The 17,243-nt window shown below is 39.6% G+C and overlaps 1 protein-coding gene across 1 annotated transcript; it reads right to left on the minus strand.

Annotated features, from left to right (window-relative positions):
* Positions 1-904: 904 nt before the first annotated feature.
* LOC110779699 (serine/threonine-protein kinase PBL34) lies at positions 905-4,359 on the minus strand. Its single transcript, XM_021984181.2, has 6 exons — positions 3,991-4,359; positions 2,952-3,280; positions 2,640-2,775; positions 2,176-2,309; positions 1,959-2,082; positions 905-1,609 (listed from the first exon to the last, which is right to left on the minus strand). Exons 1-6 carry the CDS (start codon positions 4,115-4,117, stop codon positions 1,146-1,148), a joined length of 1,314 nt encoding a protein of 437 aa, XP_021839873.2. The 5' UTR covers positions 4,118-4,359; the 3' UTR covers positions 905-1,145.
* Positions 4,360-17,243: the final 12,884 nt, after the last annotated feature.

Here is a 17,243-nt window from a genome sequence, read left to right on the forward strand (position 1 = left end):
GGAGTAGGGGCGAGGGGAAGGGTGTATGAGACCACAAAATGACATGTAAATGGAGGTAGTTGATATAATATTAATAAAAGTTTACCATTTATAGAAACGGTGCAAATAATCCGAGACGGTTTTATAAGGAAAACGACGCAAGTATTTCGGGATGGAGGGAGCAATTAAGTTTATGGTTGTACACTCGTAATACGTATTTCACATAGGGTTATGGTTTTTGTGATTTGAAAATCAGTACTTGCATTACATACATCGGTGCACTATGCGTCTAGTCTATGTTTAATCTTTTAAAATCAACGCATAAATAACATAGGTCAATGGAGTATGAACGTAGTTGAAGAGTGGATTGATCCGATTTGTACTATATTTGTAGCTAGTATTCATGACGCAGTACATATTGCTAAGTTTCAAAAAATGCTTCCCTATATTTGGCGACCAGCAACTTGAATGCCCAAGTCCCCTTTGGCAAGCATGTACATTCAAAATCCGTAATTTTAATAGCTTAGAAATTACAACTTGATCAAACAATTGGCGGATTCAACTAGTCATACGTAAATATGATTGTGGACCAGGTCAGACCGTGTTTCGTACCGACCACACATGCCATGAGCATGAATGGGTTTGACTCACACCAAGCCTTGTTGTTACGTACTAGGCTGGGTCATGACTAAAATTTCAAAAAGTGGTCTAGGCAAGGATCAAGGCCACGTCCCCTCGTGTCATGTCATGCCTTCCAAATTTCACTCAATTTAACGTGTTTTCATCATGTCGTGCATTTTTCATGCGGGAGTAACTCCCATCACCATGGACCATAGAACAACCATACGATATTTGCTCATATACTTGGAACAAATAAAACCCCAAAATAACGCTTGTGCGCGCACAAGCTTAAGAGAAAGAAGGCTAGCTAATCAAGACAATTCTTAAGGTAATTCATCAAGAGATCAATGCTACAATTACATCTATATATGTATTAAAAATTAAAAACGAGGATCTATGAAGCATTGGAGCTATCATTAGACGTGATAAACTCCATTGCAACTAGCTCAAACTCTCGGAGAATCTCCCAATAACACAGCTTTTCGAGCAGATTGAACAACTCGAAGAAAATAAAAAAAAAAATGATAAAATATCCAATGAATTAGTTAGCAAGGGTGATGCTTACCAGAATTCAAAGGAGAGCCCCTAATATTTCTAATCTGAAGGGGGTGGGAAGACATGTTAAGGACATGTCCATCAGATTTCCTCCTTCGCCTTCCTGGTTGAGATAACCGTGACTGATATGATATAATGGCCATGTCATTGAGGTCTAGCAAAGGGATGAGGACCTTAACAATTTCATCCATTGAAGGACGGGACTTAGGGTCTCTGTTAAGGCAACCATAGGACAACTGAGAGACCTTTTGTACACCTTTAATGGAATAGTTAAGCTCCAAACGAGGATCAACTATTTGATACAGCTTTCTCTTGTCACTTAGATATGGTCGTGCCCAACTCACTAGGTTTTGTTCACCGCTTGGCCGTTTCTTGTCCATTGATCTCCTCCCTGTTAGGATCTCTAGTAGTACTACACCAAAGCTGTACACGTCACTCTTAGATGTCAAGTGCCCTGAAACAGGACAAATTATATACACCATATTAGGATCAAGTTTTTAACTTTGGTTCTTCAATTAAGCCTTGTTCGTTTGAGCTCAATGTTAACTGAACTGAACTGAATTCAACTAAATTCAATTGCAGATGGCAATTGATAACATTTTATATTATCTGACCACTTGAATAATGTCTTATAATCTGTATTTACATGTACGGGTATATCTGTCATTTTAAAGATCAATGCATAACGGAGTATTACTTAACAATTTCAGTTTTGAATACCAATGCAATAACTAACAATGAGTATGTACGTAACGTAACTCCATAATCTATATAAGCACAATCTCGGGTTGAAGAATGTGTACCGGTCATCACGTATTCAGGGGCAGCATAACCATAAGTTCCTACTACTCTTGTAGAAACATGGGTGTTGTCCCCTTGAGGTCCTGCTTTGGCTAGACCAAAATCTGAGAGTTTTGCATTGAATTCCTACAACAATGCAAAACTTTGAAGTTAGCGTGGTACTTGTAATTTTGTAATGTGTAGATTATCATAACAGAAGGAACACATCCAGTACATTACCGTATCAAGCAAAATGTTCGAGGTTTTAAAATCTCGGTAAATGACAGGTTCCCGGTTCCCATGAAGAAATGCCAAACCTTTGGCTGCACCAAGGGCTATCTTCATTCTGCAGGGCCATGACAGAGGCATAGTTCCTTCAAAAAATTAAACTATTTCATTAGTCAAATGTACTAGTTGAAGAAAAAAGTGTCAAAATCATGTTAGAATAACCAAAAGTCACCAGCAATTCAGCTAACATGGTCAATTCAGGATTCGTTTTTTTCAACTTATAGCACCTTATTTAAATAAGTTTTATGTCAGATAGGTTTTGATAAGTTCAGGTTCTATAAGTTGAAGATAACGCACCCTTACTCAACAAACACATGACACCTTAAGGAAATAGATATGTATGTTTTTCAGTTTTTCATCCTGACAAAAATGCTTGACCATGTAGAAGTACATCCGATAATCGAGGGAAAGCTTACTTCGAAAGAGATGGTTTTCGAGGCTTCCTCGTGTCATGAACTCATACACTAGAAGTCTCTGATCATCTTCACTACAATACCCAACAAGCTTAACAAGATTGGTATGATGAAGTTGACCAAGAAAGTCAACTTCAGCCTGCATTCATCAAACACATTAAGTCAATAAACATACTGCAAAGCAGGGAATTGATTTTGGCACACCACTATCTGTGAGACGACACTGGTTTCCGTGCTTTACTCACAATTTTTGGTGTGCTAAAATCAGTTTCCTGCAAAGTGCAATCCATTTCTTCCAAGAAATAGAACACTAACCACCCATTCTCTGTGTCCTTGTAAACCATCTGGCTTCAGACTTTTGACAGCAACAGTAACTCCAGTACCCGGTTTCGCAGGTGAGGTGCTGTTCTCTTCAATCCACCCTTTAAATACATACCCAAAACCGCCCTCCCCGAGTATGCTATCGGGTCTAAAGTTCCCGGTGGCAGATTTTAACTCTTGAAATGTAAACTGCAGGAGTTGAGGAGGGGGTCTGCAGGTCTCTGAAGGTGGTGGTGGATCAGGAGGTTCAGAGGGAAGCTTAGCTTCATCATTTGGTACACACATTTCCCTGTTGCTAGCATTCAAATACCTGGTTTCAGCAGCTGCAAATTCACAGTCACACAGAAATAAGCAGGAATTTTGCATTTATTGAAAATCATGCCAGAAATAGTAATTTATACTTCAGTACCGGATGCCTAACTTCAGAAAAAAACAACAAATTTACTCAAAAATAGTAAGTTCAAGGAATTTCCAGAAATTGCATAACACAGCAGTTATACTTCAGAAAGTTAGAAAATTGACATGCCCCATTTCAAGATCACCATTATACTTTTACTAATTTACTAAGTTAGGTAACAAATTTTGGGTCTTTTGGAACTTAAGCAGTTTGATCCATTGTTACCTGATTCGCTAGTATGAGACGCTAGTATGAGACTGAGTACAGGCTTTCTCATTTTGCTACCTAATTTGCTAGATTAAACACAAAAAAAAGTACCTTTTTCATACTATACTTTGATCAAATGGGACAACTTATGTATAGTATAAAAAATCAGCAAAATTACACAATTTCATGAAAAAAAGCATTAAATTCTCCCACTTTTACAAATTTGTAAAAAATAAAAAATAAAGGCAACAACTTTGCAGAGAATAACATCAACTTCAAACCAAGAAAAAAGGAATAATAATTTGTACCCAGAATAAAAATCCAGTGATCACCAAAATAAACAACCCAGGAAAACAAAAGAATCCAAGTTTAATTTATAAAAATTGCAAAATAATTATAATTTAATAAAGTAAAGTAGAGAAAAAAGACCTGCATCATAAACAAGGCTAGAACGAGGGATGGAATTAGCAGAGTTTTTTTTGGAATTAGAAGAAGGTTTGCAGGAACTTGTAACATTTCTGCGCAAAACTGCCCAGCAACCACACTTCTTTTCCATTTTTGTGTTTTTGTTTTTTTCTAGGGTGAAAAATTCTAACTGGATGTGAGTTTCATGGGGTAGTTATTGTTATGAATGAATATGATTGCAGGGCATGACAGAGAAAGCAGAGAAGAGAGAGAGAGAGAGAGAGAGGAAAAAGGGAGGGAGTTAAAAGGAGAGTAATTTGGAAGAAAGATTATAAAAATGAGGAGAGAGAAAGGAATTGTTGTTGTTGTTGTTGTTGTTGTTGAAGATTTTGAAAGGGTATTACATCAATCATCACCATCATCCATTCATCACATTTTTTTTTCTTTTTTTTAAAAGAGTTCTTTGTTGGGTTTAAGCAATGTTATTATATAAAAACTACCATGTTCTAAAAAAAAATTCTAAAATGTTGCGATAAATTAAAAACGGATATGGGAAAATTATATATTAGGAAAAAAAAGTAGAAAGGCGACTTAGCTGTCCCTTGATATTCGTGTAGGTGACGGTGGAAATCTAAAGGTGAAGATGTAGCCTTTTAGAAAGTAGACAAGAAGAATGACTAGTAATGTACGAAGTAAAAAAAATGGAATTATGTGAAGAAAAGAAGTAGGAATGTAGGATTAGTGTTAATGTGTGATGATTAAGTAACTTTTAGTGTTGGTGGAAGATATGTGGTATTGTGTTTTGTGTCGAGCAATCTGATTGGGGTGTGTTTTCTTTATTGGATGAAACATGAACTTATTTTAACTTATTATACCGGGTAGGGACTGGTTGAGACTTATTAGACCTAATCCCACCATCATCAATTCACCGATAACTTTTCTGTAGGGTTTGGTCTTTATTTGGTTTGAGCGGGGTTATTATAGAAAAACTAACATGTTCAAAAAAAATGAAAAGTGTTGCAATAAGTAAAGAACATGTAAGTGAAGATTATTGGATCTGATTGACTTGGTAGGAACTGGTTATAACTTATTTGAAGAAAATCTCTTTGATATCTTGTTTCGGAGAAATAAGTGGCTCACAATTGAAATAAAGTCTGGGTGGTCTGCAATCACATTGAGAAATTGGAAGAATTTATGCCTCTGCCCAACATTACTATTCGGCCTACTTTTTTCTTTCCAGTGCGAGGGAGGGAGAAGAGAAGCATTCACGCATGTGAAACGTGAGATACTCGCAACAATGACCCCTCTTCGAGCAGCTCCGGTGTAGCTCTTGGCATTCAAAAACTACGAGTTTATGGTGATTCATCTTTGATCATCAATTAAATTTTTTGGAAGATGGAAAGTTCGGAGTGAAAGTCTTGCTCCCTACCAGAAAGAGAAACAGATAGGCTCTTCCCTATGTTGTCAAAAATCTTTTTTCTTTCAGCTGCCTTCACTTCGTTCCTCCCTCGAAGTCAAAACTACGACGCGAGCCGGGCCTCAATTCAGAAAGAGAAACCAAAAGTCTTAATAAATGGGAGCGCGCTTCACGGAGTTAGTGAGGCGATTGAACGAACAGAAAGTGGGGAAGCCGCCAGATTATCCAATTGTATTTCGATGTGTTTAGTGCGCTCATGGTAGACTGGGTTCTTTGCAATGTAGAGTGCTGATTGGTTCTCACAATGGAGCGTGATAGGTGATACCTGCCGTCGGGGACCCAAGCAAGACTCAATTAGTTTTCTAACCCTTGGCTAAATGATTGTATTCCTTCACTGATATCACTGCGGCTGTTCTGCCATTTTATCAAAATGGGAAGCTTTTGAAACAACTCAATACCACCACACTGACTCTCAGTCCTAAGTGTGATCAACCAGACAGTGTGAGAATAGATCTTTGTCAGGACGAGAGCAGATTTATCATGCAGACTCAATGTCTCCCACTGAAGGTAGTACCTGAGAGTATGAACCAAGGCATCAATTTGCACTCTTTGGCACTCATCTCAGTCTCAAAGGCGGGCGCTAGTCTCACTCAGAGAGAAGTAGAAGAAGGGAGTGAGGCATTAACGCTATTACAAATCCAAAAACTTTGCTTTAGCGACTACATACCTCTCTGATTGACTTCATCAGGCTCTTCCTATGGTCTGCGGCTACCTTTTCCGCTTGATCAGCAACCCTTTCTTCTTGGGTCAGGTCGTGCATAGATCCTTCCCGTCTTGGTGACAGGATTGATTTCGTGACCAGCTTTTGGCTATTAAAGATGGCATAAAGCTACGCTCGTTTTATTTCTCGTACTTTTCTAATTAGCAACCCGCCGACCCGACCGCGTACTCCAAAAAGGGAGCGGGAGTGGTCGGTGGACTTACTAAATGAATAGTAATCACAATGGAGAGGAGTGACGCGAGCGGCATAAGGCAACGCTCGTGTTAGTCCTCGTCTCTCTAAGGTTCGGAACAACACTCATGCCTTTTCCGCATCAAGTTGACCGCTCCCCCCGCCCCCTACGTAGTTATTCTATCAATCAGTGGGTAGGACCCTCCATTCCGCTTGGTATATCATGAGAAAAGAAATTTGCACCAGGCGCACCGCGCTTTCCCTTTCCCAGATGTTAGAGTAAAGGAGCTAGGTAGCTTCCTTCTTCTTTGAGTTGAATATGGGCTTTCAAGTAGTCTTTCAGATGGGAGTACAGAGAAGTAAGTAAACTGGCTGAGCTAGGAGTAACTCGAGTATTAAGAAAAGAAGGAGGTGTCCTAACGGAGTTCGTTTCTCGCGCTTATGCCCCCCTTTCGGATAGATGCTCCTGTTCTTTCTGCGGATGCGGGCCCTTCTCACCTCCTACGAGCCGTCCGGCAGAAAAGCTGCAAGCGGTTCGGTACGAACGAAGAAATTTCGAGCAAAAGGATCGGAACTCGCTGATAGGAAGGGAGAGCTAATGCTTGTTGGGTATTTTGGTTTGACACTGCTTCACACCCAAAAAGAGGCGAGCGACGTCTGAGTTAAACTTAAACTTAAACTTAAACTTGGAGTTGGAAGTCTTCTTTCTTCCTTGCCCCTGGCTTTCTAGCCTAAGAATTCTGAGGGTGATTCCTTTGTGGGTGAGACTACCAAAGGGGAAAGGAAAAGGGGAGTTCCAAACGAAGGACCCAATCTCAAGGCTCGAACCCAATTCTTTCCGCGACCCCTTCACGAATAACCATTCGGTAAGGCTTTAGCTGCGCTGTCTTATAAAACATATCTTGGATTTTAGCAACAAATGCTTTAGCAGCATAAGCAACAGTAACTGCAGGAGCAAAAGGAACAATAGCTGGGGATCAAAGAAACTAGCAGACTGATCACTAAATAGATACAAATAGGCGCAAATTCTGACTCACTTTAAAGACGTTAGCAAGAAGAGCTCTGATTCAACACGACTTGCAAATCCGAAAGCTTCGTTTAAGCGACTTCGTTTCGTGCTGAAAAAAAGAATTTCATTGACCTACGGAGATCTCCCTCCAAACCGTACATACGACTTTCATCGAATACCGGTCATAGTTCAGTAAAGATTTTAAGTGGGTTCGCCTTTATTCTGACTAGTCAGAATAAGAGAAATGTCCGGATGAGTCCCCGATTAAAACCCTAACTACTTGGGTGAGAATTCCCAACTTGTCTGTGGAATACTTTGAGAAACAATTCCTATAAAAAATTGGCAGAGTGGTGCGAATTGATAGGAATACTGAATCCATGGATAGGGGGCATTCGGGAAGGGGGACGGAAGAGGAAGCGGTCCGCTCCCCGACTTACGGCCTTTACGCTACTACTACTGTGATGTGAGCGGTTCAAATTCCAATTTGGTTGATCTTTCCCAATCATTCTGGCCGGAACTTGTACGCAGCACGGCTAACTCCGTGCCAGCAGTCGCGGTAAGACGGGGGGGGGGGGGGGCAAGTGTTCTTCGGAATGACTGGGCGTAAAGGGCACGTAGGCGGTGAATCCGCGACAACCTTTACCAAGTCCGAACGATTGTCGACTACCAGATCCGCTGGTCTGCAATATTCACCCCAGCCCACAGTGAACAAGGTGAACATTACTGTCTTCTCCAGGCAGCAAACTATCTGTTGAAACCTCCAAAGCTTTCTGACGCATTGACTCAATGCATCTTTGACGGTCTATACTCGGCTGAAGTAATCAGATGGTAAGACCACTCAATACTATCATTAACTTTGAAAGTATCCTACTGGCCGAGGCTAACCCTAACGAAGGGGGGCGCAAACACCTGAAAAAGGGCGACTTCTTCTCCTGCTCTTTTCTTAGTTTCCCATGTGGAAGAAGCATAAAAGTAGGTAGAAATTGTTTAAGAGATGACGGATTATTGAGAAGGCAGCACCGAAGAAAGGAAAGAGCGAGATGGTGGTTTTTCTTCTTCCCGCGAAGCGAAGATCGATGTCCGTCCCAGCCAGCCCATTCGACGAAGCAATCTTGGACCCTCTTGGCTGCGCTGTGCTTGGCTGCGCTGTGCTTGGATGCACTAGTCTTCCACACGCCGGCGATGAGATGAAAACCCTTGACCACGCGACTCCACTCAAGTCCTCCAATAAAACGGCACGAAGGTCCTTCGGGGCCGCCCCAAAACTCACCCATTTTTGTTCTAGTTGAACACCAAAATTGGCTAACCAATCTGCAGCTCGATTGGCTTCACGGTAACAATATCCGATCGTGACTTCCCAATCTTGACGAGAGATAAGGGATTTACACTTTCGCGTAAAGAAGGCCCTAGAACCCTGTCAGATCTATCTGGTGGATATTTTAGTAATCCAACAAGCGAAATGTATCATCGTTACATTAAGTTCAAGTAACATAAAATTTTTTAATATTGTAATTAGGCAGCGTGTGGAATGGCCGAGAGCGGACCTTTTTGGATCTATAATCCAAGTCGAGAGTGGAGTTACGGGAACAGCCGTCTGATGGAAAACAACTTTCACGTTCGGCAACAGAATGAAACAACCAAGAACAGATAGTCTAGGATCGCTCCCACACCTGTAGCGTTCGTGATCGGCCGCGCGGGGGCGAGCTTTCCTATGGTAGTCCCGCTGCGGCCTCTGACCGTCCGTCCTGTTTCATCTGGATTTGGCTATACTTGTATGTAGCCAGCCATGTTAGCTCCACATGAGAGTTTAGCCTTTCGAAAAAAAGAACTCATCAGTCAGCTCGGCCTGCGCATCTTTTTAAAGGAGTCAGAAAAAGGCAAAGAAAGAATTTTCTAGTATATTCTGGATTGATCTGCGTAGGGCAGGGGTTAAGGGCGAAAGTGAGAGAAAGAACCGAACCCCTTGGTGGAGTCCAGTCCCCCGGAGGACTTAATAGCACTACTTAGTGACTAAACCTGCATATTTCATGAGAATAAACTTGTACTCCCTCTGTCCCTTAATACTCGCACCGTTTGGACTGGACACGCTTGCAAATGCATATCTTTGACCACCAATATCTTACACTACATATTATAAAATCTTAATTTTTTTCAATATTATGAAAATATATATTAAGATGAAGCCAACAATATATTATATACTAACATTTGTTTTCATATACTAGAAATAAAATAGGATCAAAGTAATTTTTGTGAATAGTGCAAAAAGTCAAAACGGTGCGAGTATTAAGGGACGGAGGGAGTATGATTTAATTAAAACTTAATAAACTTATTGAACGTGAACTTGTTCTTTTTAAGGTGAAGATGATGCAGTCTAACCTTCAATAGTCTTCCATCCTCCCATCCCGTCCCCTCCCAAAAACCAACTTTTGGTGTTGTATTGCTATCTGTATGCCTCATCTTTCAACATACTTTGCACAATTAATTTAGTCCTAATGTTTGAAATCTTGTTGCACTCTCAAAAAGATTGTCATGAGTCATGACTGACTTCTATATCCATATACTACCTCCGTTTCAGAAAGTTCTTTACGCTTTGGAAAATGTGTCTAAAGTATGAAAACTTTGACCGTAAATTCTCACTATTATATACATCAAAATGTTACATGTAAGATCTTGTTAGATTGGTCCCGTTATTCATTTTGAGAATATTAACTTTTTATAACTTTTTTCCATACAAAATTGGATATATTAACGGTCAAACATTGCACCGGAGTCCGTGCAAATAGTAAGTGTAAATATCTTTTTGAAACGGAGGAAGTATATAATTTTGAATTGAATAAATTTGTTGATAGATAACGTGATCGCCTTGCATAATTGCATAGGGGATACTAATTCAAGGGCAAAGGGAAGAAAAAGGATTACAGTCAAAATAGGGATAAAGGGAGTCATCGATCAGAAGCATATTTGAGTGCAATCCCATCGCATCAAACTACTATACAAATTTCAAGTGCATGCACAACAACATCTTAGCTTATTGAAGTACTTGTCCAGAATTATTTTTATTCCAATTAATTCAAGGGTTGTAATATTTAAGACGTCTCCTTTTTTTTCTAACAACCATCCAAACTCGGAAGGAAAATATGTCCAGTAAAAATATTTTGACAAATTTTAATAAGTTTAGTCAAGTTCATATAAGATAAATTTTAAAAAATAAACAAATCAGGTGAATAAAACGCATCATAATTATAAACACGATTACAAAGTTGATAGAAGATCCATTAATACTTCGTAATATAAGTATGAAAACCATGTTAATTTGTCTAAGTTTAGACTTATAGGGTGACCGTAGAGTGAGTAAGGGATGGGGTTTTAGTGACATTGCACACAAGTAATCAGTCTTAATTAAGTTATTTTATACTTACTATTTGTACCGACTCAAATGCAATATTTGATCGTTGATGTAACTAATTTTGTATGAGAAATAAAATACGAAAAATTGAATGATTTGAAAATTTATATTGAGACGGCTCTAACAAGATCTCACATCAATAACTTTATACTAAAATATGTTGGAAATTCTCATTGGGAAACACAAAGGAAAAAAGGGTGAGTGAAAATTCAAGAGTCCCACATTGGAAAAAATCTTCATATTCCTCTTGTTTATTAATTGGGGAATGAGTGTAACTCTTGTTTAAGAAAGTGTGAGAATGGTATGGGTGGACACATCACACACACGCGCACGCGCGCCGGGCCGGGCGCGGGCCGTGGGCCGTGGGCCGTGGGCCTTGGGACCGTTTTGCTTAAGTCATTGTTACGGGAATCTGTATTGATTACGTAAACCGTTGGATTAATTACCATTAATTTCGTCCGTTACTACATTCAATGTCTCTGACCGTTTTTGGCTGTTGCAACATTCATTCCCTCAGCCGTTTTTGTCTGTTGCAATGCTTTCCTTCTAATTATTTAAATCAGAGTTTCAGTTCCCTTCACACAGAAAATCATACACACAAAATACGAAAACACATTCTTACTCTCACACAAAATTGCTCTCGGTTTTGGGCATACGTTCTGACTCCATCCGGCTTTGTGAGTGCACACAACGTCGGAGTTGCGCTAATCCAAGAGGGCGACCGCATTCTGTTCTACTGCACCGGGAGGTAGCGCGGAATCGTCTTTTAGGACAGTGGGTGTCCACGACGCAACAATTGTTCTTCGTTCAGTTCATCGAATCAGATAAGTTTGTTCTAATTTTCGCTTTAATCGGAACAATCTAAAAGACGATTATTATGGCTTTGACTTCCAAATTCATGATTCCTGATATGTCTAAGTTAGAACCTCTTGATGGCAAGAATTATAAACGTTGGGCTGTTAGGATGCGATTCTATTTAGAACAAATTGAGATTGCTTATGTGCTTGATGACGTTGTCGAACCTGATGATGAAACTGAATTGCATGCTTTTGAGTTGAAATTTGCTAAAGATGATAGGACATGTAAGGGCATGTTGCTGCATCATATGTCGAATACTTTGCTTGATATCTATATGGGGTTTAATCATGCTAGGGATATTTGGGATGCATTAGAAAAGAAATATGGAACTGATGATGCTGGTACTAAGCGTTATTGTGTCAGTAAGTGGTTAGCTTTTCAAGTCCAAGATGATAAACCAATTATTGATCAGATTCATGCTTATGAAAATATTTGCATTGCTATGGCTGCCGAGGGTTTGAGTATTTGTGAGATTACCCTTGCTATAGTTTTAATTGAGAAACTCCCACCCTCTTGGAAATATTTTCGTAATCAGTTAATGCATAAGAAAAAGGACCTTACCTTAGAGGAGCTTGTAGGTCACCTGAAAATTGAGGAGGAAAATCGTATTAAGGATAAGGGTCAATCTGTGTTTTCCGGGTCTGCTAAGGCTAACCTTGTAGAACCTAAGCCTCATGCATATTCTGAAAAGTTTAAGGGAAAGGGAAGTCCTTTCAAGCCTCAAGGGAAACCAATGAAGTATAAGTTCAAGGGCAAGTGTTTTGAATGTGGGAAAACTGGTCACAAGTCTGTAGATTGCAGATCCAAGAAGAAGTCGGATCAGAACCAAGCCAACCTTGCTGAAGCTAATGAAGTTTCTAATCCTAACCATTTTGTTGCTGTTGTTTCAGAAGCTAACTTGACAGGTAATGTTGCTGAATGGATCGTTGATACTGGAGCAACGAGACATATCTGCACCAACAAAGACATGTTCACTACCTACGAAAAAACTGATGGTGAAAATGTCTTCATGGGTAATTCAGCTTCTGCAACTGTTCAAGGCAAAGGGAAGATCGTTCTCACTCTTACCTCTGGAAAACTTATTACTCTTACCAATGTGTTGCATGTTCCAGAAATGCGTAGGAACCTGATTTCTGGTAGCTTGCTAATGAAGGCTGGATTGAAGCTTTCATTTGATTCTGATAGGCTTGTTATTACTCATAATGGGGAGTTTGTGGGAAAGGGTTTCTGTAATGGGGGTTTATTTACTCTTGATGTCAAACTTGAAATTATGAATAAGAATGCTAGTACTTCTTCTGTTTATATTGCTGAGTCTATTGATTTATGGCATGCAAGGTTGGGTCATCTTAACATTGCTTCAATTAAAAGGCTTAAACAACTTAACTTGATTCCCAGTTTTTCTAAAACTGATTTTGCAAAATGTGAAGTATGTGTTGAGGCCAAGTTTGCAAAGAAGCCATTTAAATCAATAGATAGACAAACTAAAGTACTAGAGCTTGTTCATAGTGACTTGGGGGATTTTAAAAATTATGAGAGCAGGGGTGGTAAAAGGTATTATATTACTTTTGTTGATGACTGCTCAAGATTCACCATGGTTTATCTTCTCAGGTCAAAAGATGAGGCTGAGGAAATGTTCCTCAAATACAAGGCCGAAGTGGAGAACCAACTTGATAGGAAGATCAAGAGACTTAGGAGTGATAGGGGTGGTGAATATGACCCTAACACTCTTAAGGCATTTTGTGAGCAGAATGGGATCATTCATGAGACAACGGCTCCCTACACACCCGAGCAGAACGGGATTGCTGAAAGGAAGAACAGAACATTGAAGAACATGATGAATTCTATGCTTATTAGTTCTGGGTTTTCTGATAACATGTGGGGGGAAGCTATATTATCTGCTTGTCATGTTTTAAACAGGGTACCTCACAAGAAGCTAGACAAGACTCCATACGAAATATGGAAGGGTCGTGCACCTAACCTAAGTTATTTGAAAGTGTGGGGGTGTCTAGCAAAGGTGGCTATACCCAGCTTCAAAAGGGACAAGATTGGTCCTAAAACGGTTGATTGTATTTTTATTGGTTATGCTTACCAAAGTGCTGCATATCGTTTTCTTGTTAAAGGTGCTAACAATTCTTATGCAGGTGGTAACATCATTGAGGCAAGAGATGCCGAGTTTTTTGAAACAGTATTTCCTTTGAAAATATCTTGTATCAATGATGTGCCTTCTTCTAGCACTTCTTCTAGTATGCCTGTTGTTGCTCCTCCCACCTCTGATGTGAATTCTGAATTGGAGCCAAGGAGGAGCAAGAGGGCAAGAAAGGAAACCAGTTATGGTGATGATTTTATTACTGCTTTCTTAACTGAACCTTACTTGATTGATGATGACTTTGTTTATGTCTTTATTTTGGAAGATGATCCTAGGACCTATGAAGAGGCTATGAAATCTGTTGATGCAGTGTTTTGGAAAGAGGCAATAGATAGTGAACTTCAGTCAATCCTAAGTAACAATACTTGGGAGTTGGTTGATCTGCCTAGGGGTTGCAAGCCCATTACTTGTAAATGGATCTTTAGGAAAAAATTGAAATCCACTGGATCCATTGACAAGTATAAGGCTAGAATTGTGGTAAGGGGATTCACCCAAAGGCATGGTATTGATTATTTTGATACTTATTCTCCTGTCACTAAAATTGCTACTATTAGAACTTTGATTGCTCTTGCTTGCATTCATGATCTTGTTGTGCATCAAATGGATGTTAAAACTGCATTTTTAAATGGTGATTTGGATGAGGAAATTTACATGGTTCAACCGGAAGGGTTTGTTGTTCCTGGTCAAGAGAATAAGGTTTGTAAATTAGTCAAGTCCTTGTATGGGCTTAAGCAAGCTCCAAAGCAATGGCATGACAAATTTGACAAGACTATGACAGGTAATGGGTTCCATGTAAATGAAGGTGATTCTTGTGTTTACTCTAAGCATGATTCTGATGGTTGTGTGATTATTTGTCTTTATGTGGATGATATGTTAATTTTTGGGACTAATTTGGATCGAGTAAATGAGACAAAAAGTTTTCTAAGTTCTAAGTTTGAAATGAAAGATATGGGTGAGGCAGATGTGATTTTAGGAGTGAAAATCAAGAGAACTCCAAATGGCATTTGTCTTAGCCAAGCTCACTATGTTGAAAAGTTACTTAAAAAATTTAACTCTTTTGACGTCGATCCAGTTAGGACTCCCTATGATCCAAGCATCCACTTAAGGAAAAATAATGGTGATCCTGTTAGCCAATCTGAATATGCTAAGATTATTGGTAGTGTTATGTTTCTGATGAACTACACTAGACCTGACATTGCTTATTCTGTGAGTAGATTAAGCAGGTATACTCATAACCCAAGTCATGAACATTGGGATGCTTTGAAGAGATTGCTCAGGTACCTTAAGGGTACCATGGATTGGAGTTTGCACTACTCCAAGTTTCCAGGAGTTTTGGAAGGCTATTGTGATGCTAACTGGGTTTCTGGCAATGATGAAATTAACTCTACCAGTGGTTATGTTTTCACCCTAGGGGGTGGAGCTGTGTCTTGGAAATCTTGTAAACAATCTTGTACTGCTATGTCTACTATGGAATCTGAGTTTATTGCTCTTGAATTGGCAGGTCATGAGGCAGAATGGTTGAGAAATGTGCTTGCAGATATTCCGCTGTGGGGGAAGCCAGCTCCTTCAGTTGCACTTCATTGTGATTCGCAAGCGGCTATTGCTGTGGCAAACAACCATGCCTACAATGGGAAGAAAAGGCACATTCGTTTGAGGCACAAGGCCATCAAAGAATTGTTGTCAAGTGGGGTGATATCACTAGACTATGTAAAGTCTGAAATGAACATTGCGGATCCGTTAACGAAAGGCCTATGTAGAAAACTAGTTTTGGAAACATCGGAAGGGATGGGCCTGAAGCCCGTTGAATGAATTGTAAAATAATGAACTCCTACTCACAGAGTTCAAAGGACGACATTATTGTTATAATTCGGAAGCACAAAATTTTATTTTTTGTCCATCCCCTAGATGTTATAATGTGCTTGCTACAATAGGAAAGAGGTTGAGCATACGGCTCTTAATGAACCCATACCATATGTTTGGTGGTGTGAATGTAGCTCACACTTGATGGGATTCACCTACGTAGGTGTGGAAGTGTGGCCGCTTCCTATGAGAATTGCGATGTGGGCTATTCTCTAGAGCACCTATGAGCATATCCAGGTCGGACGTATGGCCAGTATAAGGCGTCACTTTATTCGCGGAGTCAGAATGTCATACATATTCAGTTGCGTGCTTTAAGTGACGGGTTTCTATCTCCCTATCAAGTTCAATACGAAAGTCACTTGGTAGGAAAGAGATCATAGCTTAAATGTCACTAAGTGTTAATTCAAGTCGAAAGACATTGACACCTATTCAATTGTTTTGTTTGCCCAAAACCAATATCCTTCTCCTTTCTTTTCTTTCTTTTCCGCATATTCGAACCTGTGGGGGATTGTTGGAAATTCTCATTGGGAAACACAAAGGAAAAAAGGGTGAGTGAAAATTCAAGAGTCCCACATTGGAAAAACTCTTCATATTCCTCTTGTTTATTAATTGGGGAATGAGTGTAACTCTTGTTTAAGAAAGTGTGAGAATGGTATGGGTGGACACATCACACACACGCGCGGTACTTGGTACTTGGTACTTGGTACTTGGTACTTGGTACTTGGTACTTGGTACTTGGTACTTGGTACTTGGTACTTGGTACTTGGTACTTGGTACTTGGTACTTGGTACTTGGGCGTGGGGTGGGTTTTGTGGGTCAACCCTATTCTTTTTGGTAACTGGACCGTTTTGCTTAAGTCATTGTTACGGGAATCTGTATTGATTACCATTAATTTCGTCCGTTACTACATTCAATGTCTCTGACCGTTTTTGGCTGTTGCAACATTCATTCCCTCAGCCGTTTTTGTCTGTTGCAATGCTTTCCTTCTAATTATTTAAATCAGAGTTTCAGTTCCCTTCACACAGAAAATCATACACACAAAATACGAAAACACATTCTTACTCTCACACAAAATTGCTCTCGGTTTTGGGCATACGTTCTGACTCCATCCGGCTTTGTGAGTGCACACAACGTCGGAGTTGCGCTAATCCAAGAGGGCGACCGCATTCTGTTCTACTGCACCGGGAGGTAGCGCGGAATCGTCTTTTAGGACAGTGGGTGTCCACGACGCAACAATTGTTCTTCGTTCAGTTCATCGAATCAGATAAGTTTGTTCTAATTTTCGCTTTAATCGGAACAAAATATACACCAAAAATATTATTACTAGATTAGATCTCGTGTACACACGGATATAGCTAATGGGAATGTACGGTTAAAATTTTCCAACTTCAAACACATTTTTCAAAGCGTAAAGAACATAATGAAACGGATGTAGTATTAGGCTATTAGTTAGGCCTGGACATCATTAGTATTAATATTCTGACCTCTGAGTCTTCTCAATTCTCATTGATATGAGTGATTCATATAATCATACTTGCACTATTGTAAACGAAATATGTAGATGGCTCATACTCTTTTTAATTTGTCATAATCAATACAAAGTATTTTGCACATGTTTTATATAGA

The sequence above is a fragment of the Spinacia oleracea genome, chromosome 2 (assembly GCF_020520425.1).
Source record: "Spinacia oleracea cultivar Varoflay chromosome 2, BTI_SOV_V1, whole genome shotgun sequence".
In the NCBI taxonomy this organism is placed as follows: domain Eukaryota; kingdom Viridiplantae; phylum Streptophyta; class Magnoliopsida; order Caryophyllales; family Amaranthaceae; genus Spinacia; species Spinacia oleracea.

Coding starts and splice junctions, on each gene's coding strand:
- LOC110779699 (XM_021984181.2), bottom strand. CDS start 4,117: ATGGAAAAGAAGTGTGGTTGCTGGGCAGTTTTGCGCAGAAATGTTACA. Junction 3,281..3,990: donor TAGCCTTGTTTATGATGCAG/GTCTTTTTTCTC, acceptor GTGAATTTGCAG/CTGCTGAAACCAGGTATTTG. Junction 1,610..1,958: donor CCCTGAATACGTGATGACCG/GTACACATTCTT, acceptor GTCCTGTTTCAG/GGCACTTGACATCTAAGAGT.